This window comes from Mobula birostris, chromosome 17 (assembly GCF_030028105.1).
Source record: "Mobula birostris isolate sMobBir1 chromosome 17, sMobBir1.hap1, whole genome shotgun sequence".
Taxonomy (NCBI): domain Eukaryota; kingdom Metazoa; phylum Chordata; class Chondrichthyes; order Myliobatiformes; family Myliobatidae; genus Mobula; species Mobula birostris.
This window is the reverse complement of record NC_092386.1, coordinates 49,185,879-49,212,753: the sequence shown is the minus strand read 5'-3', so window position 1 is coordinate 49,212,753 and position 26,875 is coordinate 49,185,879. Positions and strand designations below refer to the sequence as shown.

The window sequence follows — 26,875 nt, the reverse complement described above, 5'->3', positions numbered from 1 at the left end:
GGATTAGAGGGCCTGAGCTAAGGGGAGAGATTTCTCAGGCTAGAAACGTGGAGAATAAGAGGTGACCTTATAAAAATGTTTCAAATTATGAGTGGCATAGATAAGGTGATGGAAAATCTTTTTCCCAGGGAAGCGGAGTCTAATACCCTGTAGTAGGGGATGTAGATTTAGGGTCAGAAGGAAAAGATCTGAAATGGAACTGAGGGCCAACGATTTCACACAGAGAATGGTGAGTACATGGAACAATCTGCCAGAAGAAACGGTTGATGCAGATGCAATAGTATCATTTAATAAGCCCTTGGATAGGTACATGAACTTAGAGAGATATGAGCCAAGAGCAGGAAATTGGGACTACTTGGGTGGGCACCATAGTCAGCATGGACTCACGGGGCTGAAGGGCCTGTTGTATTGTTCTGCAACTCTATGATTCTAGTTTAATGTTTGTGGTGTTTAAAACACCACTTGGTCCATAAGAGTTTATTTCCTTAGTGCAGTCCTTCTGGATGTAATGAAAGTGTAGACTGCAGATTTTCGACTAGAATGTGGTGGCAATGAATGACAATGGCCATAGCTTGTGACTTCTCCTATTTTTTTTTTCTCAGCGTCACATCAAAACCATTGTTGTGTACCATAAGCACTCGTCAGAAAACATGGACCAAGTTCCTCATGGCAGCTTAATTTCAGTGGAACTTCAGGAACTATTAGCCTCATAAAGGCTGTGCTACACTTAGCACCTCACAGGTCTTCCTCAGGTATTTGGGAGCCCAGAGAGAAGGGTGGGATGTACTTGTCAGCTGCTGTGGGGCTGCAAGGTGGTAACAAAATTTTCTTGTGCCTTCTCCCTTTGCCCTCATTGCCTACAGCAATTGGCAACTAGTACCGTCTCACCAACTAGTACCGGAAGCACTGAGCCAGTTACCCACTCTTTCTGCATCTGCTCACTCTCCTGTCACATTGTTTCTGTTCATTTCCAACCTAGCGGCTGCTTTGGGTTGCAAACTATTCTCAGGAATGGAACCCTGTCATAAGCTGGGAACTGCCTGTCCACATCATACTTCTCTGTCTCATTTCGACATCTGCGTTATTTCTGCTTGTTGAAAGAGGAACTACAATACCACTAGTCAGCTCTGCCCTAATTCAATGATATTGCAGCCGTTAGTATCCCATCACCATCAACAGAGTTTCCCCAGTCATGGGAAAAAACTACTTCTTCAGAAATGTGATTTCAGGAATACCTGAAATAGAACATGCAGTGGAAGAAGCAATAAACTAGATCAATTATTTAGACAAATAATAGACTTTTCTTGATAGCTTGGCCTCTTTGCACTTTGTAAAAACACCTTGCTCGTGCAAAAATTGTCGTACACCTCTGCAGAAGGAGGATCTGCTAACAGCACAAAATGGATTGAATTGAATCTAAGTAATTGCTTTGTTTTTTGCCTTAAAGTTTCAGAATTAAAACAAAAAAAGGCCACTTTACATTCACTTCCTTTCCATTCTTTGGAGTTCAAAAATTCCAAGAGGTGCTCATCCACACAGAGAAAAACATGACCCTCAGCTTGGTAAGGAGGTACATCTGATATTCAGTTTTGTATTTGGCTCTGTCCTTTGTTTTTCTTTCCTTTCCAATATAAACAGATTTTAATGGATTATTTAAAAACGCAAACAACAGGAATTTTGCAGATGCTGTAAATTCAGGCAACACACATCAAAGTTGCTGGTGACGCAGCAGGCATATTGGCGAGACCCGACGCAGACTGGGAGACCGCTTTGCTGAACACCTACGCTCTGTCAACCAGAGAAAGCAGGATCTCCCAGTGGCCACACATTTTAATTCCACATCCCATTCCCATTCTGACATGCCTATCCACGGCCTCCTCTACTGTAAAGATGAAACCACACTCAGGTTGGAGGAACAACACCTTATATTCCATCTGGGTAGCCTCCAACCTGATGGCATGAACATCGACTTCTCTAACTTCCGCTAGTGCCCCACCTCCCCCTCGTACCCCATCTGTTACTTATTTTTATACACACATTCTTTCTCTCACTCTCCTTTTTCTCCCTCTGTCCCTCTGAATATACCCCTTGCCCATCCTCTGGGTTCCCCCCCTCCTGTCTTTCTCCCTAGGCCTCCTGTCCCATAATCCTCTCATATCCCCTTTGCCAATCACCTGTCCAGCTCTTGGCTCCATCCCTCCCCCTCCTGTCTTCTCCTATCATTTTGGATCTCCCCCTCCCCCTCCCACTTTCAAATCTCTTACTCACTCTTCCTTCAGTTAGTCCTGACGAAGGGTCTCGGCCTGAAACATCAACTGCACCTCTTCCTAGAGATGCTGCCTGGCCCGTTGCGTTCACCAGCAACTTTGATGTGTGTTGCTTTAATGGATTATTTCTCAGTTTTCATGCGCTTTATTTCCATTTAAATTAGAATTGACCTATGAGGGATTTGCAGGACAGGATTAATTCCTGACTTAGTTCCAACCTGTTAGTTAGGACATTTAAGGAAATTTACACTGAGAAACAGTCTGTCAGTGAATAAATAGTTTTCTCAGTAGGCTTTATAACATTTTTCAAATAATGTTATCAAAAATATCAAGTACTAGCATCAATAATAATAATCACTGCAATAATAACAGACCCAGAAATTTCGTATTTTTGTAAACTTGTTAAACAGCACAAAATTAGTCCTTCAACTATATTTTCTCAGAAAATAAAATTTGTAGCTATATCAATTAATTTCAAAATGAATAATGACTACTGATTGTAGATCTTTCTGTTTATGTTTAATGCTACTTATTAAACCAGCTTAGAGTGTAGTTGGGAAGTAGGAACTTAAGCAACATTGTCTAAAATACTGTGCAATTTGCAACTGCATTCATTTTTTTGAAGCAGGGGTGCTACTTTCGCACAAGATAAATATTTAAATTTGAAGAAAATGTCATAAGTTGCTAAACAATAAGGAAGCAGTAGATTTCCATGGTTTTATCACTTATGGCTATAAACAGAAAGGAGAAAAAAACTATGGATTAAAGAGCAATTAGAAACATAACTGATAATTGAAAAAGTAAGCAATAAATGGATGAATTTATTACAGTCATAGTAATAAGAATGGAGTGGAGGTGAGTTTCTGTGATAAATGCATTTGAATTGTCATCCAAGTACATACCTGCAAATAAAATTGGTATTGCTGGATACATGGAATATCAATTAAAATATTAATACAATAAATTAAAAGTAAAATGTTGCTATAATGCCCCACCTAGAACATCATGTGTAGTTCTTGTCAGCACACCATACAAATGGATAATGCAAGAAAAAGAATGGGACTTAGGTTTAGGAATTTAAACTGTGAAGATAGTTAAAATGTTGGACTAAATATTATTGAAGGTGTTGAAAACTTAAATTAGGTCACCTCAGGGTGTCTAATACTAAAAGATAGTTAGAGGTAATATGACTGGACTTGCATTCTGAGGTACAGACTATTGACTCACAGTTTGAATCACTTGGCAGCTGGCAAAATAAAGTCACATAATGAAACATGGAATTTAAAAAATAGTTGGCCTTATCAATAGGATCAATGAAATTCCTGCACTGTTTAAATTTGGTTCCCTGGTATCCCTTGGAGAAGAAAATCTGCTGTTTTTATCTGTTTTAAACTGCAGATTCACAAGTGTGGATAATTATTAACTGCTTCCTCTGTCCCAGTTCAGCAGGGAATGCAGCAATGAATACGGAACTACCCTCTACGTGTGAGAGTAGAACTGTTCACAAGTGGGTGAACAAAATTAATAGTGAGGAGGGATTTCAAGCAAAATAATCTCTTGGAAAGAGATAACCAGACAGGTTTTGTTACAAATAAAAGTGGGGCTAATCGCGTCTTTTATTTATTGTTCAAATGGGACAGCTACTACACAAGACACACATGCAGCTAAATGAGGGAAGCAGAAGCTGCTTTCCCAGAATTCATTTCCCCTGTAATGGCTGTTGACTGTCTTGCCTCACTTTTCATATAGATCCTTTATGTACTCTATAGATGAGGGTTAAACTCACCAGGAAAGATTAGGCATGTTACTCTAGAAGAGGAAATTATTTAATGTGGTGGAAGTCCTAACTGCTGCTGAACAAGGCCTCCGGCACTAAACTGTAATGTAACTTCTACCTACGAAGAGACTCATTCTTTACATTTTAATTACAACTGAAAGTTTAACAAGTTATTATCTTAAATGTCTTTCCATCTCTTTACTCTCTGCATCTGATTTGACATACAGACTTGAACACAGGGATATGGTAGCAGAGTGGCTGCTTTACTGGACTGGTGGGTCCATCATTAGACCAATAATTGAGAAGATTCATTGAATGATCCACCAGCATGAGTTTAAATCTCACCATTTAAGTACATTAAGTGTAAAGCTGATCTTAGACGATCAGACCATGTGTTTAATTTATTGTCAATGCCCGCTTGGTTCATTAGAATCCTTCAGAAAAAAAAACTTTCAGCCCCACCTTGCAAGGGTGTTGCAGATTTATACTTTTACAATGAACAGAAAAAAGGAAGCAATTCCCAGAACTGCAGTGTAGCAACTAACTGTGAATTACATCTTTACGAATCGAAGAGCACAGCGGAAAACCCCAGCTGTGAGTGTTTTATACATACGAGGGGTGATTGATAAGTTTGTGGCCTAAGGTAGAAGGAATCAATTTTAGAAAACCTAGCACATTTATTTTTCAACATAGTCCCCTCCTACACTTACACACTTAGTCCAGCAGTCATGGAGCATATGGATCTTGGACCTCCAGAAGGTGCCCATGGCAGGGGTGATTGATAAGTTTGTGGCCTAAGGTAGAAGGAGATGATTTATACAGCTCTCATTACATGCACATGCAGTTCAACTCCTTGAGTGATTATGCAGAAAGTTTCAGGTTAATAACTCATCAGTTAATAAATGATCAGGGGTGATTGATAGGTTCATGGCCTAAGGTAGAAGGAGATGAGTTATTAACTTCAAACTTTCTGCATAATCACTCAAAGAGTTGAACTGCTTGTGCATGTAACGAGAGCTGTATAAATCATCTCCTTCTACCTTAGGCCACAAACTTATCAATCACCCCTGTCGCAGGCACTTTCTGGAGGTCCAAGATCCACATGCTCCACGACCGCTGGAATAAGCGTTTAAATGTTGGGGGGGGGGGGCTATGTTGAAAAACAAATGTTCTAGGTTTCCTAAAACTGACTCCTTCTACTTTAGGCCATGAACTTATCAATCACCCCTTGTACAAGAAATGCTGAAAGAATGAAGAGGTGGTAAAAGTCACTGGAGACTGCAGATTACGTACCACATCTATTTACCTGGCCAGCAATCTGTACTATGAAAGAGTTGATTGTGAACTTATTTGTAGGTGAGGGGAAGGAACTATAATAAAATCTATTTCTTATTCGATATAGGGGCACTAGCTTAGTCAATCAAGATGGTGTAGAATTTCACATTTTGCCTTGTTCAACAATCACAGACCTTGGGTTCAAGTCTGCAACTCCAAATACAGTTTTTTTTTTTGTCTTCATCAATATTGTAGTGGGATGAACTAAGAAAAGACAAGTACAAATGTGTATATTCCCCAGTCAGAGAGCAAAAATATAGAGTTAAGTTACAGAGACCCTTAACCACCATCAAAAGGAGTGCAAAAAGTACCTTAGAGAGTTGAGTAACCTGAACTAAAAGTTACTTTAGATAAGCACTGTTCGTACCGCATATTGTTATTGTGCAATTTTATTTCTAGGAGACCTCCTGAGCCAAGTTTTTCAAGTTTTTCTATAATTCGTTATTTATTGTGATTGAAACAGAGATTGAAAGATCCTGCCAGATATTCACTCTGTAATTAAGTTTATCCTTACCCGAGGATGGTGACCTGGAAGGGGTGGTGCTGGGGTTAATCCAAAAGAATCTAGACAAAAAATTACAACAAGACTATTAATGGAATTTGATTCCATATTTATACATTAAGTCATTCTTTATCTGGAATTTCAATATTTCTTGAATAAAGGCAATGGGGAAATTTCATAATTAAAACAAAATGCAATTTGAAATAATTAACATAATTATTGTTAGGAGCTTAAACCTACAAGATATGATCACATGAACAGTAATGAACTATTTGTGGTGTAAATGTGTTAGTGATAAATTGAAAATTTAGTTTTAGTTGCAAGTGTCACAGGAATTAACAGTTTTGCAGGCTCCGCGTTGAAAAATTCATAGATGTGTTAAGAAACCAGGACTGAACCTTCTGAACTTTATTAGTGGATTATTAAGTGGTATGGTGACACAGCTATTCATGCTGTTGTCTCACTGCACTAGTGATCTAGATTCAGTTCTAACCTCTGGTGCAATCTATTTAAAAGTTGCACATTTTCCTTGTTACATTTCCCTCTGACACAGTATTACTCCAGGGTGCAGTGGTTTCTCAAATACCTCAAAGAGATATGGGTCGGTTGGTTAAGCAACCACTTTAAATTATCCCTGATTTTAGGAGCTGGTGGGATAACTTTATTTCTTTATTTATTGAGATACAGTGTGGAATAGGCACTCCTGGCCCTTTGAGCTGTGCTGTCCAGCAATCCCCCGATTTAATCCTGGCCTAATCATGGGACAATTTACAATGACCAACTAACCTACCAACTAGTACGTCTGGACTGTGGGAGGAAACCGGAGCACCCGGAGGAAGCCCACATGGTCACAAGGAGAACGTACAAGCTCGTTACAGGCAGCAGTAGGAAAATCATGGAGAGTTAATGGATATGTGTGTGAGAAATAGGTCATAATGAAATGTGGGAATGGGATTGATGGAACTGGTCCAAGAGTTGTCATGGAATAAATGTCATAAGGAAATATAGAACAATAACTTTGTGGATGTAATAATATTGCAACTGATCCAGTATACAATGTAATTCTATATATCAACCTCAACATACATTACTTCTAGCTCTTCAAAAGGGCATGTATTTTCACTCATATTGCAAGTGGAAGGTTTCAGTAAGAAGGCACTGGTAAACATATTTATTAACAACAGGGTTATTAAATCATCTCCCCAACTCCATTACCATTACTATTAAGCCAATGCTGTGTACTAATAAGACATTGCAATTAATCTTAGAAGTCTTCTCACAAACTCTGTCTGATCTATTGAGAATTTTCAACAGTTGCTCATTTAATTAAGGATTTCCAGCATCAGCAGAAAATGTCAGAGACTGGCCAGTGTAGCATTAGGTGAGCGAATCAACGTCATCTCAGTGCACTCGGAAAGAACTGATCACAGTCCTTTGAGAAATGGGTGGACAAAATAAAACGAGAAGACTTTCTACCCTAGATGTTATCAACTGGGTTTTGCTGAAGTCAGCGTGCCTCTGCTGTTGAGTGGCAAAAGCCAATATCCACTCTTGCAGCACCACATATCCTGCTGAACTCAATGTCCTGAGGAAAGGTTATAACCCTAAGGAAAGACAGAGCCACAAATTTGTGCTCCTCGACAAGTCTGTACTCTGGGTGAGGAAAGATTAAAAGCAAGTGGAAGTCCTCAGATAAATACTATGTGAAGATTGGTGGCAAGCATGAATGTATGATATATACATACAGTTTCTGAAATACATCTTATGGAAATGTTTGTATGATGCTGCATTTCAATAAAAAAATGAATTAAAAACAAAAAAAAGCAGAAGTAAATAAAAGCACAATAAAATAAAATCTTAAGATAAAACTTTATGAAGTTAATCATCCAGATAAATTTTCTAGCAGTTTCTTATGTATTAAATCTTATATTTACACACTTGTGCAACAAGTATCTGTTTTCACCCACTGACACCAGCCTAAAGTAAAAGCAGTTGTGAAAGAGCAGTAACGTACCGACTGGATGGTCCGGATTTGGACATGGCTCCGTTAGAACACGGAGAAGGCCATCTGACTTGTAACAGTAGTGGTCCACCATCTGGGGAGAAAGTTTTAAATTAAATGAAAAAATCTGTAGCATAATATCTCACTCCTAAGCACACGCATAAGTCCTACTTCCACACAAGCCATAAACCTCACATACACAAAACACGTACTCAAACACAGAGCAGGCACACAAACCAAACTTATATGAAAAAGCACAAAGCACTTCCACAAACATACAGCATATGATGGCAAGACTTGAGGCAGAGTTTTGCTTTTAGTGTCATTAACCATTTGAATTACCTTCCATATTAAACTACTTAACCAGATTTTTCCCTCAAATTTCCATTCAAACTCATGCAAATTACTGAATATAAAATTATCCATGAATCAACTAAGTTTTAGAACAAATATTCTAATGTACATTAGTAAGTGTTCTTTATACACTTGTAAGTGGCAACCTGCTACACAAATATTGCATAACGTAAGCATAACGAAAGCAATTTGTGTCAGACTCTGATACGCATTATCAAAATGACTTCAAGAAACCATACAGAGCCAATAAATAATTTCATTATTGTACAGCAGTCAGAAAAGCAAATGTTACATTAATATTTAAAACCTCTCAAAGTGATTAGCATCATTGGAAGGACACCCAGTTTCAGGAGCAAAATGGGTTTCCAGTTTGGTCTTGGAAAAGCCTGCAGAAACTCAATTTAAACCATAAGACCATAAGATATAGGAGCAGAATTAGGCCATATAGTGCATCAAGTCTGCTCCACTATTTCATCATATTCTTCTTAGCCTTAATCTCCTTCCTTCTTCCCCATATCCCTTCATGCTTTGACCAGTCGAGAATCTATCGACGTCTGCCTTAAATATAGAGAAAGATTGACCTCCACAGCTGCCTGCAGCAATGAATTCCATAGATTAACTACTCTCTGGCTAAAGAAATTCTTCCTCATCTCTGTTCTAAAAGGACATCCCTCTATTCTGAGGCTGTGTCCTCTGGTCTTAGACTCTCCCACCATAGGAAACATCCTCTCCACATCCACACATCCACAGCCTTTCCCCATTCGATAGGTTTCAATAAGGTCACCCCTCATTCTTCTGAATTCTAGTGAATACAGGTCCAGAGCCATCAAGCACTGTTTATATGACAAACTGATCAAATGTGGAATCATTTTCATAAACCTCCTTTGAAACCTCTCCAGTTTCAGCACATCCTTTCTAAGAAAAGGGGCCCAAAACTGCTCACAATACTTCCATGAGGCCTCACCAGTGCTTTATAAAGTCTCAATATTACATTGTTGGTTTTATATTCTAGTCTAACATTGCATTTGCCTTCCTCACCACAGACTCAACCCGCAAATTAACCTTTAGGGAATCCTGCAGAAGTACTCCCAAGTCCCTTTGTGCCTCAGTTTTTTGCATTTTCTCTCCATTTAGAAAATATTCAATCTTCTTATTTCTTCTATCAAAGTGCATGACCACACACTTCCCGACACTGCATTCCATCTGCCTCTTCTCTGCCCATTCTCCTAATCTGTCTAAATCCTCCTGTAGGCTCTCTACTTCCCCAAAACTACCTGCTCCTCCAACTTTGTGACAAAGCCATCAATTTCATCATCCAAGCACAAGGAAATCTGTAGATGCTGGAATTTCAAGCAACACACATAAAAGTTGCTGGTGAATGCAGCAGGCCAGGCAGCATCTCTAGGAAGAGGTACAGTCGACGTTTCGGGCCAAGACCCTTCGTCAGGACTAAAAGAAGAGCTGAAAGAAGAGCTAGTAGGAGATTTGAAAGTGGGAGGGGGAGATCCAAAATGATAGGAGAAGACAGGAGGGGGAGGGATGGAGCCAAGAGCTGGACAGGTGATTGGCAAAAGGAATATGAGAGGATCATGGGACAGGAGGCCTAGGGAGAAAGAAGAGGGGGAGGGGGGAAGCCCAGAGGTTGGGCAAGGGGTATAGTGAGAGGGACAGAGGGAGAAAAAGGAGAGCGAGAAAAAGAAAGTATGTATATAAAAAAAACAAATAAATAACGGATGGGGTACGAGGGGGAGGTGGGGCATTAGCGGAAGTTTGAGAAGTCAATGTTCATGCCATCAGGTTGGAGGCTACCCAGACAGAATATAAGGTGTTATTCCTCCAACCTGAGTGTGGCTTCATCTTTACAGTAGAGGAGGCCATGGATAGACATATCAGAATGGGAATGGGACATGGAATTAAAATGTGGGACCACTGGGAGATCCTGCTTTCTCTGGCAGACAGAGCATAGGTGTTCAGCGAAATGATCTCCCAGTCAGCGTCGGGTCTCGCCAATATATAGAAGGCCGCATTGGGAGCACTGGACGCAGTATATCACACCAGCCAACTCACAGGTGAAGTGTCGACTCACCTGGAAGGACTGTCTGGGGCCCTGAATGGTAATGAGGGAGGAAGTGTAAGGGCACATGTAGCACTTGTTGAATTTCATTATCCAAATGATTAACGTACAATGTGAAAAGAATTAGTCCCAACACAGCACTGTGGAACGCCACTAGTCACTGGCAGCCAACCAGAAAAGTTTCCTTTATTCGCACTTTTTGCATCCTGCCTGTCAGCCACTGCTTTATCCATACTAAAATCTTTCCTGTAATACCATGGGCTTGTAGCTTGTTAAGCAGTCTCATGCGTGGCAACTTGTCAAAGGTCTTCTGAAAATCCCAATAGGCAACATCAACCAATTCTAACCTGCTTGATATTTCTTCAAAGATTTGCCAGGCAAGATTTTCCTTTGAGGAAACCATGCTATGTTGCTATTTACATTCTTCACTTTCTGCACTTGCTTAGGGTGATGTAGAGTGATTTGCACTGAAATAACTCAATACAACCTGAGCGAACTGTAGACCAGAGCATGAATGGTTGCAATTCTTTGTGTTAACCCATTTTTGTTGTCATCACCTAACTTAGGTGCCCACAGTCTAACTAGAATAGTAATGGGCTGACAATGTCATTTCTTAGGTCTTCAAGCAATCTTACTTTGGAAAGACTGGAATAGTTATTGAGTGAAAACAAAAGTGAAATCTATTTCAATGAAACCTCTGGGGAAATGTTCAAGGGAAACAAATAAGGATCTCTTTCTTTCTTCTGTAAATAGTTTCTTGTAGCTGAGAAGAATAAAATTGATGATAAGTGGGCAAGATGCCATTGAATGAAATTTGACTTGAATTGATTTGAGCAGCTGAGTTTTAATGGAAATGGACAAGGTTGAGAAATGGTCAAGTGGAGAAATTTCATTATCTGTCGAAGGAAGCTCAGGTTTGGATGAAGCAGAGGTCAGAATGAGAATCAGAATTAGGTTTAATATCATTTGCATATGTCATGAATTTTGCTGTTTTGTAGCGGCAGTTCATAGCAATATATTTTAAATATATAAATTAGAATAAGTGTATATAAAAACAATTAACTTCAATAAGTAGTGCAAGAAAGAGGAAAACAAAAGTGATGTAGCGTTCATGATTTTATTGTCCATTTGGAAATCTGATGGTGTAGGTGAAGGAGTTGTTCTTGAAATATTGAGTGTGTGTTATCAGGCTCCGTCACTCCTTGTTGATGTTACCAATGAGAATACGGCATGTTCTGGGTGATGGGGGTCCTTAATGATGGATGCCACCTTTGTGCTGCATTGCCCTATCAAGGTGTTCCGGATGCTGGGTGTGTTAGTGCCCATGATGGAGCTGGCTGAGTTTACGACTTTCTGCAGCTTTTTCTGATCCCGTGCAGAAGCTCCTCTATACCAAATATTGATGCAACCAGTTCAAATACCCTCCACGGTGTACCTGTAGAAATTTGCGAGTGTCTTTGGTGACATACCAAACCTCCTCAAACTTCTAATGAAATGCAGCTGCTGTCGTGCCTTCTTTATATCTGCATCAATTTGTTTGGCCTAGGATAGATTTTCAGAGAAGTTGACACCCAGGAACTTGAAACTGCTCACCCTTTCCACTACTGTTTCCTTGATGAGGACTGGTGCGTGTTCCCTCAACTTTCCCTTCCTGAAGTCCACAATTAATTCCTTGGTCTTACTGATGTTAAGTTCAAAGTTGTTTCTGCAGCACTACTGGACCAGCTGACCTACCTCACTTCTATATGCCTTATCGTCAGCAACTAGAATTCTGTGGACAATACTTGCATTATCAGCAAATTTATAGATGGCGTTTGAGATGCGCTTAGCCACACAGCGGTGGGTGTAGAGAAAATAGAGCAGTGGGATAAGCACACATTCTTTGGGTGTGCCGGTGTTGATTGTCAGCTGGGAGATATAAATTCTGACCCACACTGACTGTGGTCTCCTGATGAAGAAGTCCAGGATCCAGTTGCTGAGGGAGGTGCAATGGCTCAAGTTTTGGAACTTGTTGATTAGAAGGGAGGGTATGATCCTGTTGAATGTTGAGCTGTAATTTTCCAACTGACCCAAGGCTGAGAGGAGAGCCAGTGAGATTGCATCCGCTGTAGACCTATTGTGGCCATAAGCAAATTGTAGTGGTCCTGGTCCTTGCTTAGGTAGGAGTTGGTTCTGGCCATGATCAACCTCTCAAAGTAATTCATCACTGTAAATGTGAGTACAACTGGGCAATATTCATTGCCCACCCTGCTCTTTTTGGGGACTGGTATGATTGTCTCCCTTTTGAAGCAGATGGAACTTCCAACTGCAGCAGTGAGAAAAGGAAGATGTCCTTGAACACTCCAGACAGTTGGTTGGCACAGGTTTTTAGAGCCCTACAAGGTTCGCCATCAGGGCCTGATGCCTGGTGAGGGATCATCCTCTTGAAAGATGTTCTGACGATGGGATGGCCTGAGAGACAGAGATCACCAGGTCACCAAATGCTACAGGAGTTGCACAGATGTAGTTTTATTCTGTTTGTAAAAGCTTACATAAAAGGCGTTGAGCTCATTGGGGAGTGAAGCACCACAGCTATTCATGATGTTTGGTTTCCCTTTGTAGGAAGTAATGACTTGCAAACACTGCAAGGGTTAACATGCACCTATTTCCATCTTAAACCTCAGTTGTTTTCTTGCTCTTAAGATAGCCTTCTGTAGCTCATACCTGGACTTCTTATATAGTTCTGGATCACCAGCCTTGAATGCAACAGATCTAGCCTTCAGCAGACTACAAATCTCCTGGTTCACCCACAGCTTTTCGTTTCAGAATGCCCGTTATGTTCTCAAAGGTACACACTCAACCACACAGGTCTTGATGAAGTTAGTGACAACTGTGGCATATTCATTCAAACTCGAAGATGAATCCCTAAATATTGTCCAATCCACTGACTCAAAGTATTCCTGTAAATGCTCCTCTGCCTCCCTTGACCATACCTTCTTGGTCTTCAGCACTGGTGCTGTGGTCTTTAGTCTCTGCCAATATGCTGGTAGTAGAAGTACAGCCAGGTGATCAACTTTTGAAAGTGTGGGTGTGGGATGCCATGGTAAGCGTTCTTGGTGATGGTGTAACAGTAGTGATGTGTGTTGACTCAGCTGGTTCCACAGGTGGTATGTTGGTGGTAGTTGTTCAGCGACTTCTTCAAGCTGGCCTGGTTAAAATCCTTCACAATAACATGGAAGGCATCAGGATGCCTTGCTTTGTGTGTGCTGATTATGTTGCTCAGATCTTCCAGTGTCCACCTGATGTTGGTCTGAGGCGGAAAGTACATCGCTACCAAGAAGATGGTAGGAAACTCCCACGGCAAATAAAATGGATGATATTTGACCTTTAGACATTCCAGGTCAAGGGAGCAGGACTGAGACAGAACTGCCACGTATGTGCACCATGATGAGTTAATGACAAAGCATGCTCCACCTCCTTTACCTTTAAATGCCTGAGCTGTCCTGTCTTTGTGGAGAATGGTGAGGCTATTGGGCTGCAGTGCTGCGTCAGAAATGGCAGGGAATAGCCATGTTTCCGTGAAGCAAAGGTCACAGCAGTCCCTGATGTTCCTCTGGTACAGCAATCTTGCTCTGAGGTCTTCAATTTTATTTTCTAGAGGCTGTATATTTGCCAGCAGGATAGCTGGGAGTGGAGGGTCTAAGGCCTCAGCATTTCAATCTTACTTGTAGACCGGCATGCCTACCCTGCTTCCATTCTCTTAAAGGGGAGCTGCACTCTCAACCTGAGCCTGCAGTCTTGCATCCCTTGATTTTGAGTATCAACAGATTTTGTAAATGTCTTAAAACAATGTTCCTTACTGAACTAGCCATGGCGGTGACTGTAGTAGTAGTCCTAAGCAGGAATATCTGATGATTCCCCTCGGAGCTGCACACAGTCACTTACTGGCACCATCTTAGACTGAGTGATTACCTGGTCTCAAGGGAGAACAAAATATGAAAAGGGAAGAAGGCTAAAGATAATTAAGAACTGAAAGCTAAATTTAAAGAACATTTTTAAAGCTTCCTTTAGGGGAGACATTACAAAAATAAGTAATTGAAATTTAGAAACAAAAATCAAAACACTACAGTTGATGGAAATCCAGAATAAAAAGTGCTGGAATCACGCAGCAGGTTGGGCAGCATTGGTGGAGAGAGAAACAGAGTTAATGTTTCAGCTCAAAGACCCTTTGGCAGAAATGAAAAAAATAGAAAAGAAGATAGTTATAAATTGCAGAGGATAGGGGTGGGATAGAAGAGACAAAAGTAATAATGAGGCCAGGTTACATGAAGATAAATACAATTTCTGAAAATCTAGGAAATACTCAGCAGGCAAGACATGATCTTTGGAAAGTAAAACAAAGTTATATTTCAGGTCAATGATACTTCATCAGCCCAAGAAAGTGTGAGGGAGGGATGGCTTGGAATCCATGTTTGGGTTAGGCCAGGGCTGCTATGAGGATAAGCTGTGGAGGCCACCCTGTCAACAAGCCAAGAGGGAGTGAGGTCTGGTGTACTTTCAGTGCACAAATAGATGCATTGATATTCTTCCTTGTTCTCACAGAGAACTCAAATATTTTGCTGCATATTCCCACTCATAGTCTAACTCTTCCCCTCTCTTCCTGAATCTCTTTTTGCCTACCTCAAGCACGTAGACTCCCACAATTATATCGACTATACTTCCTCTCACCCTAACTCCTATAAGGACTCCACTCCATTTCCCAACTCTTTTTTTCGTCTCTGACATGTTTATTTGATTGACGAGTCTTTCGTCACATTGCCCTTCCTTTAGCCCATGAACAAATTTCAACTGGCCTCACAAGAAATTTGTCAGCAATAGCATCAAAAATAGCACAATATTATTCTTAAAGTTACAATTTAATTAATTAACATGACAAAAATGAAATGGAATGAGTGAAGGAAGAAGGGAAGCGATTTGATAGCGGTATACAAGATAAATAGATAAATTTTTGATGAGGACATGATGGCCAATTAGATAACCTTCCAAGAGCATCCATCCCTTACTCTACAGCTAAGAATCTTCTTAAAACACTTTTCATGCAATCAATTACTCTGAAGCTATTAATGGGCATGGAATGAAAGAAAAAAATATTGAAGTCATTCATTATACTGAAATGAAACAAAAATAAAAATATGAATATTGCAGTCAATCAGTTGACTTTATTGCAATGCAGTTGATAGTGAGGGTTTAATACTATCAACAACACTGCATTCTAAAACCTGCCTGTACTTTGAAACAGTTTACACCTTATCATCAGCATGCTACTTCCTATAGATTGCAAGATGTGCATATTTTTAAATTCTTATCTTTATCATTCTCCCTGCGACTTCCCACTGACAGTGTGCTCGTTACCGGTGTCAAGGAACTGCACTCGATTAGTCAAGCACCAAACCACTGAGTTGTACCCAACTTCTGCTAACAAGCCAACCAGCTTTCAATATTTTGTTTTTCTTTAACAGTGACATTCTCAAAACGGCACAATGTTAATTTCAAACCATGCATTACAAAGGGAAGGTTACGTGTAACTTCTCAAGAAAAAGTGTGAAAAGATATGGTCATCATCAAGGATCCCGACCATCCAGGCCATGCTCTCTTCTCACTCCTCCCATCAGGCAGGAGGCACAGGAGCCTTAGGTCCCACACCACCCGTTTCAGGAACAGTAATTATCCTATGACCATAGGCTTCTGCAGCAGCAAGGATTACTCACTCACCTCAACTCTGAACCGATTTCACAAAATGCAGACGCACTTTCAAGGACTCTAACATATATTATTTATTTTTAAGTATTATAGCAAAGTGTGGAGTTTAAAGAGTCTGATGGGTTCAGCTGGGAAACTTTCCAATCTCTAATAATCTGATGAACACCAGGACCAGTAAATCAAAGGCTACTCTCTGCAGATACCAATGAAACCGTAGACTGGAAGGAAGGAACTTCAGGCAAGTGAAGGAAAATAATACTTAAAATTGCTAGATTGGTCAGTGATAATTTATAAAATAGAAGAAAGTGCAGCACCATATGGACCTCCTGGCCCAAAATTTTGTGTTGAACTATATAAATTTACTCCACAATCAACCTAACCCTTCCCTCCTATGCAGCTCATAACCCTCAATTTTCTTACATCCATGTGTTATCCAAGAGACTCTTAAATACCCCGATGGTATTAGCCTCCACCACCACCCACAACAGTGCATTCCAGGCACCTATCGCTCAATGTGTGAAAATAAACTACCTCTGACATCTGCCCTAAGCTTTCCTCCAATTACCTTTAATGGATATCTTCTGGTATTAGCCATTACCACTCTGGGAAAAGAGTTCTGGCCACCCACTCTATTTATCTTATATACCACTATCAAATCGCTTCCCTTCTTCCTTCACTCATTCCATTTTATTTTTGTCATGCTAATTAATTAAATTGCAACTTTAAGAATAATATTGTAAACACGAGGAATTCTGCAGATGCTGGAAATTCAAGCAACACACATCAAAGTTGCTGGTGAATGCAGCAGGCCAGGCAGCATCTCTACGAAGAGGTACAGTCAATGTTTCAGGCCAAGACCCTTCGTCAGGTCCTGAAACGTCGACTGTACCTCTTCCTAGAGATGCTACCTGGCCTGCTGCGATCACCAGCAACTTTGATGAGAATAATATTGCGCTATTTTTGATGCTATTGCTGACAAATTTCTTGTTAACTTGCTGTGTTCACTTTAAGTGTATTGTCACATAACAGGACAGAAAACTTTTGACTTTTTTAAAAAGTCTGTATTTTTTAAATAAAGGGAAAAGTTCAGCTACCATAAAATAATAATTTGTACTTAGTTCTGTTAAAGGTATTTTTGTGACTGATAATATCCATTAATTTCAAAATAAATATGCGAAGTTACGTTTCAGTGTAGCTATAGAAATCATTGAGGGAATGACTATTGAAGTAATCTAAAAAAGTTGATCTCAATATTATCACACCTGCCAAAGAGTGTCAAATTTTTTCCCATCTGGAATGGATAGCTTCCCTGCTTTGTCCCTGTCAATCCGATAATGATATATTTTGCCGTCGTGAAACAAACACAGAGCATAAGATCCCTTGTCATCACGATCTCTTACTCTGTAAAGAAAAAGAATTGCAATCATTATTCAGGCAAAGTCACGATGTAAATGTGCTACAGAAATTTTTTCAGGTGAGGATCTATTATTACGAAGTGATCCAGAATCCAATATGTAAACTGTTTCTCCTTCCGCAGATACAGATTGTTTCCAGCATTCTCTGCTTTTAGTTCAGGTTTCCAGTGTCTGCAGCTTTTTGATTTCCAAAGATCATACATCTAACTTTTATAGCTATTCTGTTTTATTATATTTAGTGATGCAGTGCAGAATAGGCCTTTCTGGTTCTTCAAGCTGGACCACCCAACAACCCTTGCCAATCCCCAGTTTAACCATAATCTAATCACGGGACAATTTACAATGACCAGTTAATCTACTAGCCAGTATTCTTTGGACTGTGGGACAAAACCAGAGCACCCGGAGAAAACCCATGCACTCCGAGGGATAGATGCACATACTCTTTAAAGAGGACGCCAGGATTGAACTCCAAATTCAGATGCCCTGAGATGTGATAGCATCAAACTAACCTCTACATTACTGTGGTGCATCAAAAATTTGTGATACAACAACCCATTTATTCCTGGAGTTAGCCTAGCAAATCTACTTTGGATTCTTTAAATGCTGCTATATCCAGAAGTGTCCACTGCGCTTCAGGTGCAGCCCTACCAACACATTGCAACAAAAATGCTGTTATAAACTCCAAACTCATAGTAATAAAGGCCAACATAAATTTGCCTTCTTATTTACTTGACGTGCCAGCATACTAACTTTATGTGCTTCGTGCCTCTATACTCCATTTGCAAACTTCCTCCATTATAAAAATAGTTTGCCTTTTGAATTTTTGAACTAAGGTACTTGACCTTACACTTTTCTACTTCAAATTCCATTTGTTAGGTCTTTTCCCATTAACACAACCAATATAAACTCTGTTGCAGTATCCAGGTATTCCAATTAAACCATGCTCTATCACATATTATTTGCATCATCTGCAACCCTTGGACACCTTCCATTCACTAATAAGTAATTGCGGACCAAAAGACTAATCATTGGAGCATTTCACTAGATACTTCTTTCCTTTTTGAAGAAAAAACATTTATTCTGACTCTTTTTTAAAAATACGATAACCAGTCTTCAGTATATGTTAATACATTTCCCCAATAAAGTGAATTCTTAACTTGTACACCAGTCCTGATGTGACACCTAATCAAATGCCATCTGGAAATCCAGATGCACTACACCTACAGCTTTTCCTCTACTGATTCTGCTTGTCTAAAATAATTTCCATTCATAAAACAGTGTTTGAGTGCATTAGGCTTATCTGAATTATTAGCTACTTTTTCCGTGATTATCAATTGCAACTGCTTCCCAATAACCGGTAATAATTGGCATAGATTATCTTGGTTTTTTTCTTCCCTTAGTCTGAACGAAGGGTCTCAGCCTGAAATGTCCACTGTACCTCGTCCTATAGATGCTGCCTGGCCTGCTGCATTCACCAGCAATTTTTATGTGTGTTACAACCTTTTAATTTGGCCATAGTAATTCCTGCATTTGTTTTAGAACATAGAGCACAGAACAGTGTAGCACAGGAATGTTTCCTTCAGCCCAACACACAAACATTGTTAAGATATTACTTGTCAGTTTACTCACATCATCATTTTACTCCTTCCTTATCAACCTTATAGTCATAGCATCACGGAAAAGTACAGCACAGAAACAGGCCCTTTGGCCCATATAGTCCATGCTGAACCATGCTGTTGATTCCTGAAAAAATCCCAGTCGCTGGTCTACCACTAGCTTTGCCGCTTTGTATGCTTTAGATTTTGTTTTAATATTGCCCTTTGTAAACCGTGCATGATTTCAGAATCAGAATACTACCACCGTCTTCCATGATGTGAAAATTGTTGTTTTGCAGCAGCAGTACAGAGCGAAGACCTACAATTACTGCAAATTACAAAATAAATAAAGAGTGCAAAAAAAACCAGAATAACAAGATGGAGTTCATGGACCATTTAGAAATCTTATAGCAGAGGGGAAGAAGGTGTTAATGAAATGTTGAGTGTAGGTATTCAGGCCCCTGAACCTCCTCTCTGAGGGTAGTAATGAGAAAAGGGCATGTCTCAGATGCTGAGGGTCTTTAATGAAAGATGCTGCATTCATAAGGTACCATCTGTTAAAGATGCCCATGATGGTGGGGGTGCTTGTGCCCATGAGACAGCTGGCTGGGTCTACAACCTCTACAGCCTCTTGCAATCACGTGCATTGGAACCTCCGTACCAGGCTGTGATGCCACTAGTCAGTATACTTTCCACTGTACTTCTCTCAAAATTTGCAAGAGTCTTTGATGACATACCAAATCTCAAAGTTCTGCCATGCCTTCTTCGTGATTCTGCCAATGTGTTGGGCGAAGGATAGATCAGCGTTGAAACCGAGGGACTTAAAACTGCTCATCCTTTCCACCACTGACCCCTCCATGAGGATTGGTGCATGTTCTAATGACTTCCCCTTCTGAAGACCATAATCAATTCCTTGGTGTTACTGATAAGGTTGCTGTTGCAACACCAGTCAGCAAGCTGATCTATCTCATTTCTGTATGCCTCCTCATTACCAACTGAGATTTTACCAATAACAGTAGAATCATCTGTGAATGCATAGACGTGTTTGAGCTGTGCTCAACCACACAGTCACGAATGTTGAGACAGTAGAGCAGTGGGTTTATCATGCATTCATGAGGTGCACCTGTTGACTGTCAACGAGGAGGAGATGTTTTGATTGTGGTCTCCTAATGAGGAAGTCAGGGATCCAGTTGCAGAGGGAGGTACAAAGGCACAGGTTTAAAAGCTGTGGAGATGATAGTATTGAACATTGAACTATTATCGATAAACAGAATGTTTTGCTCTGACTCGGTGCTCCAGAGCAGAGTGGAAGACCAGTGAGGTTAAATCTGTTGTAGACCTGTTGCAGGAGTAGGCACATTGCAGTGGGTCCAGGTTCTTGCTCAGAGAGGAGTTATTTCTAGTCATTATCAGCCTTCTGAAACACTTCATAATGATAGATGTGAATGCAGCCTAATCACTGAGGCAGCTTATCCTGCTCAATGCACACCAGTAGGATTGAAGCAGGTGGGAACCTTAGTTCACACCAGTGTGAGGTTGATGAAGTCCTTGAACTCTCCAGCCCATTAGTCAGCTCAGCTTTGCCGTATCTGCCAGATCCACCATCAGGCAGTGATGCCTCGCAAAATTTCAGCCTCTTGAAGGATGTTCTGATAACAGCCTCCGAGGCAGAGATACCAAGGTCACCGGATGCTGTGGTGTAGTTTTTTTATTTTCCACAGGTGTAGTTTTGTTCTCCCTTTCAAAGCATGCATAAAAGGCATTGTGCTCATTGGGGAGTGAAGCATTACTCTTCTTACGCTGTGAAGTTTTGCCTCAGAAGAAGAAGTGGCATGCAAACCCTGCCATGGCTGTTGCTCATGCATTTGTACCTTCCATCTCCTGATTCACCCAGTGATTCTTGTTCAGTAAAATTCAGTACATTTTCAAAGGCACACACTCATTCACATGGACCTTGATGAACTTAGCGATAGCTGTGGCATTTCCATTCAGACATGGAGGTGAATTCCTGGATATAGTCCAGTCTACCAATTCAAGGAGTCCTGTAAATGCTCCTCTATTTCCGTTGACTATACCTTTGTGGTCTTCAGTCTCTGCTTATACGGTGGGAGTAGACTCACGGCCAGATGACTAGACTTGTAAAGTGTGCGTGTGGGATGGCACAGTAAGCGTTCTTGATGTTGGTATAAGAATGATCAAGTGTGTTAGTTCCTCTGGTTCTGCAGTTGATGATGTTATTTTGTCAAACTTCAAGTTAGCCTGGTTGAAGTCTTTGGCAATGATTGGGAAGGGATCAGGATGAGGTATCTTGTGACTGCCGATCATGGTGCTCGGATCCTCCAATGCAGCATGACATTTGCCAGGGGTGGAATGTACACTGTTATCAGGATAATGGTGGTGAACTCCGCCAGCAGATAGAATGAATAATACTTGACTGTCAGATTTTCCATATAACAATTACAGCACGGAAACAGGCCATCTCGGCCCTTCTAGTCCGTGCCGAACTCTTACTCTCACCTAGTCCCACCAACCGGCCCATAACCCTCCATTCCTTTCCTGTCCATATATCTATCCAATTTAACTTTAAACGACAACATTGAACCTGCCTCAACCACTTCTGCTGGAAGCTCGTTCCACATGGCTACCACTCTCTGAGTAAAGAAGTCCCCCCTCATGTTACCCCTAAACATTTGCCCTTTAACTCTCAACTCATGTCCTCTTGTTTGAATCTCCCCCATTCTCAATGGAAAAAGCCTATCCACATCAACTCTATCAATCCCCCTCATAATTTTGAACACCTCTATCAAATCCCCCCTCAACCTTCTACGCTCCATGTCGGGAAGTAGGACTGAGACAGAACCACTGTCTCTCTGCATCACAATGAAGCAAATGTCACCACCTTTTACCTGACACCACTATCCAGTCCATGCAGTGGATAGTGAAGCCTTCAGGCTGGAATGTCTGGAGTACTGGGGGTGAGCCATGTCTCCTGTGAAGCAAAGCACACAACAGTCCCTGATGTCCTTCTGGTGCTACAGTCTTGCTCTGATGTCTTCAGAGCAAAGTTGGGGTGGGATTAGGGCCCTGTACTTCCTTCTGTTTTTCCATATTAACAAGAAAGAACAAGACAATCTTTGCCAGTTATTTCTGAACAAATTACTCATAAGGTAGAAGTATTTTGGCAGCTTGTATTTTTCATATTATAGTCACATAGTATTATTCCTATGTTATTACTCAAAGTATAGCAACTGGTCATTTCCCTTCATCTTTGAGGATAACTGATTGGCTAAACACTGCCACTTCCAGCAATAAAACATTCTTTAATTGAGGAAAGAACTTAAGCTCAATTAGAATAATTGTTGTCATGATTTATTGCAGTCTTTTAGAAATTTGTTCTCAGGTCAATTTTTGAAGGATTTTTTTCCCTAATATAACTGACATCTGTTCCTCACCCGCTAGTTCCAGCCAACCACAGAACCAGGTGCAAAAGGCAAAAGCAAGATGACTGCACAAACCACAGGTTGATTTGTTCATTCTTCACTTTAACTGACAGCAACATTAGAGTAAAGCATCAACAAATTAATTTCACGTAATCTCAGGGCCACCAAATCAAACAAAAAAGAGATAGTACATGCAAATGACCCGGTAGAAATGGAAAATGTGGCCCAAGCTACCACACAAGTAAAACTGGTGACTTTAGACCAGCTCGGTATTAATTACTCTACTATGGCTTCCTATAGAAAATTCTTGAAAATAAGCTTTATATAGACATTGATAGCCTTTCTGTAAAAGGTTGGTATTACATCAAAAGGCTACCTTTCCTGGCTCCCTTTTCAGTGGCAAATCCCTTAATTTTGCTTGTGCTTGTATAACCACATTCATTCAGTGCAATTCATATTTCCCTTTGTTGCAGTTAGGGTCCAGGTTGCACATTTATTACAGCCCCTTGACATTCTTTTAGAAATTGTATAATCAAAGTCCATCTGGTAACCACAAAATATCTTCTGCCCTTGCTCATGCAGGAGAATTGGGGATATTAAGAGGAGTTTTTCAACATTTGCAATTAAGGAGAAAAATGCAACTTCATTCAGATGGAACAAAATGTTCAGCCTCCATACTGTTCTAAATAACTAAATGTGCAGTGAACTTGCAGTCAGGGTCTAGCAAATACAATTTGGATCTAATGTCAAGCTAAATTGATGGGAGGCTCAAGTGCAGAGCTGATGCTCTTCAGCATAGTTATAATATCTACAACTAAGTTTTATCCCTTTGTGCATACATTTTGCATTAGGTTCTGTCATTGGAGAAGGCCCAGATTAGATAGTAATCTCACATCTATTTCAGGTGGACAAAGTACTTGTCCGCTTACACGTCAGCCTCACAGATGCAAATTTCTCCCCCATTCAAGAGGAACTTCACATGGAAAGGGAGGTCATTTTTAACTATGAAGACTTGGGTGATTAGAGAAACATGGTACAAATTAATGATTTTGTTTTTATATGATAGTTTGGCAGATTGGTTCATAAAAATGTTGACTGGTACTTGAAAGAAGAAAGGACTTCCAGAAGGCTTTTGAGAAGGTGACAAATGACAGACTTATCAGCACAGCTGAAGCACTGGACATGAAAGATAGTATACATATGATACAGGTGAATGCGCTTGTTTTTGGACTGGGTGTGAATGGTGGCCTTCCTGGGGATCAATGTTATGTCCATTGTTTTCTTTTTGGTCTATATTAATGATACAGACTTGGACTGGTAAGGCTCATTTTCTAAATTTGTGGAGAATACAGAACCACGGTATTGGGAGCTGATGAGGATAGTGAGATATGGCCGCAAGATATAAACAAGCTGGTGGATTGGGTGGGTGAAGGTTAATGTGAAGAGATCTGAGGTGATGGATTTGGTATGAAGAAAATGATATGGAATAAAAGATACAGTGCTAAAAGGAGGGCAGAAGCAGAGAGACCTGGGTTATGGATACAGAAGTATTTAGCATTGAAAGGGCCGATTATGAAAGAGATTAATGAGGCATACAAAATTCTGAGCTCTATTAATGGAGACATAGAATATAAAAACAAAGAAGTCATGTTGAACCTCCATTCCTGCTACTCTGGTGTGAATGAGAGTATTGCATTCAATTCTAGTTGCCACATTTTAGGAAGAACATGAGGACATTAAAGAAGGTCCAGAAAAGAACTAGGAGAATGTTTCTTGAGGTGAACAAAGGCTGGAACTAAAGATTTGACAGAAGTATATAAGATGAGGAAGAGCTTGGACAGAATGTATCCATTTGATGAAGAAGTGAAGAATAAGAATTAGAGGTGAAAAATATCGAAGAAGAAATTTTAAGAGCCATGTGGGTAAAAACATTTTTGTGCAGATGCATGTTTGGAATCTGCAATGCACTGCCCACTCGTGTGGTGGAGGAAGGTTCACTTGTGGTCTTCAAGAGAGAAATGAAAAATATATGATGAAAAATTTGCAAAGCTACAGATAAGAAGACGGGGTGGCGAATGTGATCAATTGCTTTGATACAGAGCAGGCATGGTCACGATGGACTGAATGAGCTCCTTCTGTGCTGTAGCCATTATATGATTTAGTTCAAAATGCCTGTGTTGGCTTGGTTGAAAGGCTGTCCAGTTAATCTCATTTAACTAATCTTTTCCCTTAAACCTGCAATTCTTACCCATTCATGTATTTATCTAATTCTCCCTTAAATGATCAATCCACCACCCCACTCGGTAGTGTATTCCAAATACTGTCCAGCAATTTATTACATTAATATTTTTCCTCATGCCTCTTCTGCATCTTTTGCCGAGCATTTTATATCAGTAATCTAATTTCAAAACATAAGCAAAGGAAAACATTTTATTTTTTAATCTGATTTACTGATTTATTCAGTTTGGTGATCTGTTTCCCATTCTGCATGTGGCATTCCACTAAAACACTAACACCACTGATGCCAGTTAGCATTTGCTTCCTTGATATTTGGTGTCAATATTTTAACTGGATCAGAACCAAGGAATCAAGAAAAGCTTTCTGTATTTGTAACTTTATTGTATGTTCATTTAACCCAAGCAGAACTGAGAGTGAGGATCTGCAAGCACTTGCGTTAAAAACACTTTTAATGTTAAGGCACAGTTAGTGTCAGCACCTGTCTGTACTTAACCACAGGTCAGTGCAGGAAGTACATGTACAATCATTTGAATTGAACTGCAAAACCACAAGCTTCCACTAAATATATAAACTTGAGAACAATTTTTTTAAAATAATAGTTACATGGTCTCTTTGGCACTGAATTGATTCTTATAATAATTCCATCTCTAGTAACTCTATATTTATTTATTGACTAACAGATAGTTAAGTAATAAGTATGTATAATACCAGGGGGCACTGTATAAATTTTAAATGGAAATATTTGTGGGTCAGAACTTAATACTCCAGGATCCAATACCAGAAGTTCAGGTACAGAATCAGTGTCCCCACCATGTTATACACTCAGTGATCATTTTAAATACCTACTTGTTAATGCAAATATCTAATCAGCTAATCAATGTATAAAGGCATGCGGACATGGTCAAAAGATTCAGTTGTTATTTAGACCAAACGTCAGAATGGGGAAAAATGTGATCTAAGTGACTTTGACCATGGAATCATTGTTGGTGCCGAAAGGTGTGGTTTGAGTATCTTCGTGCACGACAGTCTGTAGAGTTTACAGAGAATGGTGCTAAAATCATAAGAAAAAATAGCTAGGGAGCAGCATCTCTGTGGGTGAAAATGTTTGTTAATGAGTGAGGTCGGAGGAGAATGGCCAGACTGTTTGAAACTGACAGGAAGGTGACAGTAACTCAATAACCGCATGTTACAACAGTTCTTTGCAAAGGAGTATCTCTGAATGCACGGCATGTCAAATATTGAAGTGGATGAGCTACAGTGTTTATGTTCAGGGTAATCCCAGTACAGGCCAGCTTCCAGGCAGAATACAGCACCAGAGCAGAGCGAAACTGACCACCATCTCATCTAATCCCTCACTTTGAATAGAAGGTGTTACTAGGAGAATGAGTATGAATTGAAAATCACAATCAGAATGGAAGTTGGTTTATTATCACTAACATTCATACAGTACATTATGGAATTTGTTACTTTGTGGCAGCTATACAATGCAAAAAAATATCCTAGGTTATAGTACGATATAAAAATCAGTAAATAAAAATTGCAAAATGAGAGTAAAATAGTGTTCATGCACTATTCAGTAATCTGATGATGTAGAAAAAATAGCACTGACCCAAGGAATGGACCCTCCACAGATAGTGCTGAGACAGCTGAGCACTTCCAGCATTCCGAGAATATCCTGTCCCACCACTACCGTGACACCTAGTTCTCCTTATCTCAGCTCACTGCACAGTTTCTGTCATGCTAAAGCGACTTAAACTTTATTTCAGCTTTGCTTTATGTAAGCTAACACCAAACTTCAAGATCTGCATGCTGTCTCGAAGAACCCTTAGCAGACAAGTGTATTTTCAGCTTAACAGCAAGGCCCCTTGCTCCAATAACTGGACTCACCCAAGCCTTTCCAGGCATTCCTGAAATTAACAACCCCATGGCTTCATTCTCAGAAAGTCTCTAGCTTGTTTGGATCATCTACTTTCACCACTGCACTTCCTTCCTGTTTTTGTCAGGGGAAAACATCAGAGAAATCGGTCCGATTTTCAGTCACTTGTGACTTTTGACCCTGCTTTTACTTTTTAAATCAGGACCCATCAATTACTTCAGCTTAATATTCCCTCTGCAAACTTACACAACTAGTGTAAGA

At 40.1% G+C, this 26,875-nt stretch overlaps 1 protein-coding gene across 3 annotated transcripts in view; it reads right to left on the bottom strand.

Moving 5' to 3' along the window:
• Positions 1-26,875, bottom strand: part of syk (spleen tyrosine kinase) — a 131,942-nt gene that overhangs the window by 43,650 nt on the left and 61,417 nt on the right. For all 3 annotated transcript variants that reach the window (XM_072281690.1, XM_072281692.1, XM_072281691.1), the window contains exons 4-6: positions 17,313-17,451; positions 7,896-7,977; positions 5,894-5,943 (exon numbers count right to left, since the gene is read on the bottom strand). In XM_072281690.1, coding sequence (XP_072137791.1) covers positions 5,894-5,943; positions 7,896-7,977; positions 17,313-17,451 — 271 coding nt within the window. The remainder of the gene's footprint in view (positions 1-5,893; positions 5,944-7,895; positions 7,978-17,312; positions 17,452-26,875) is intronic.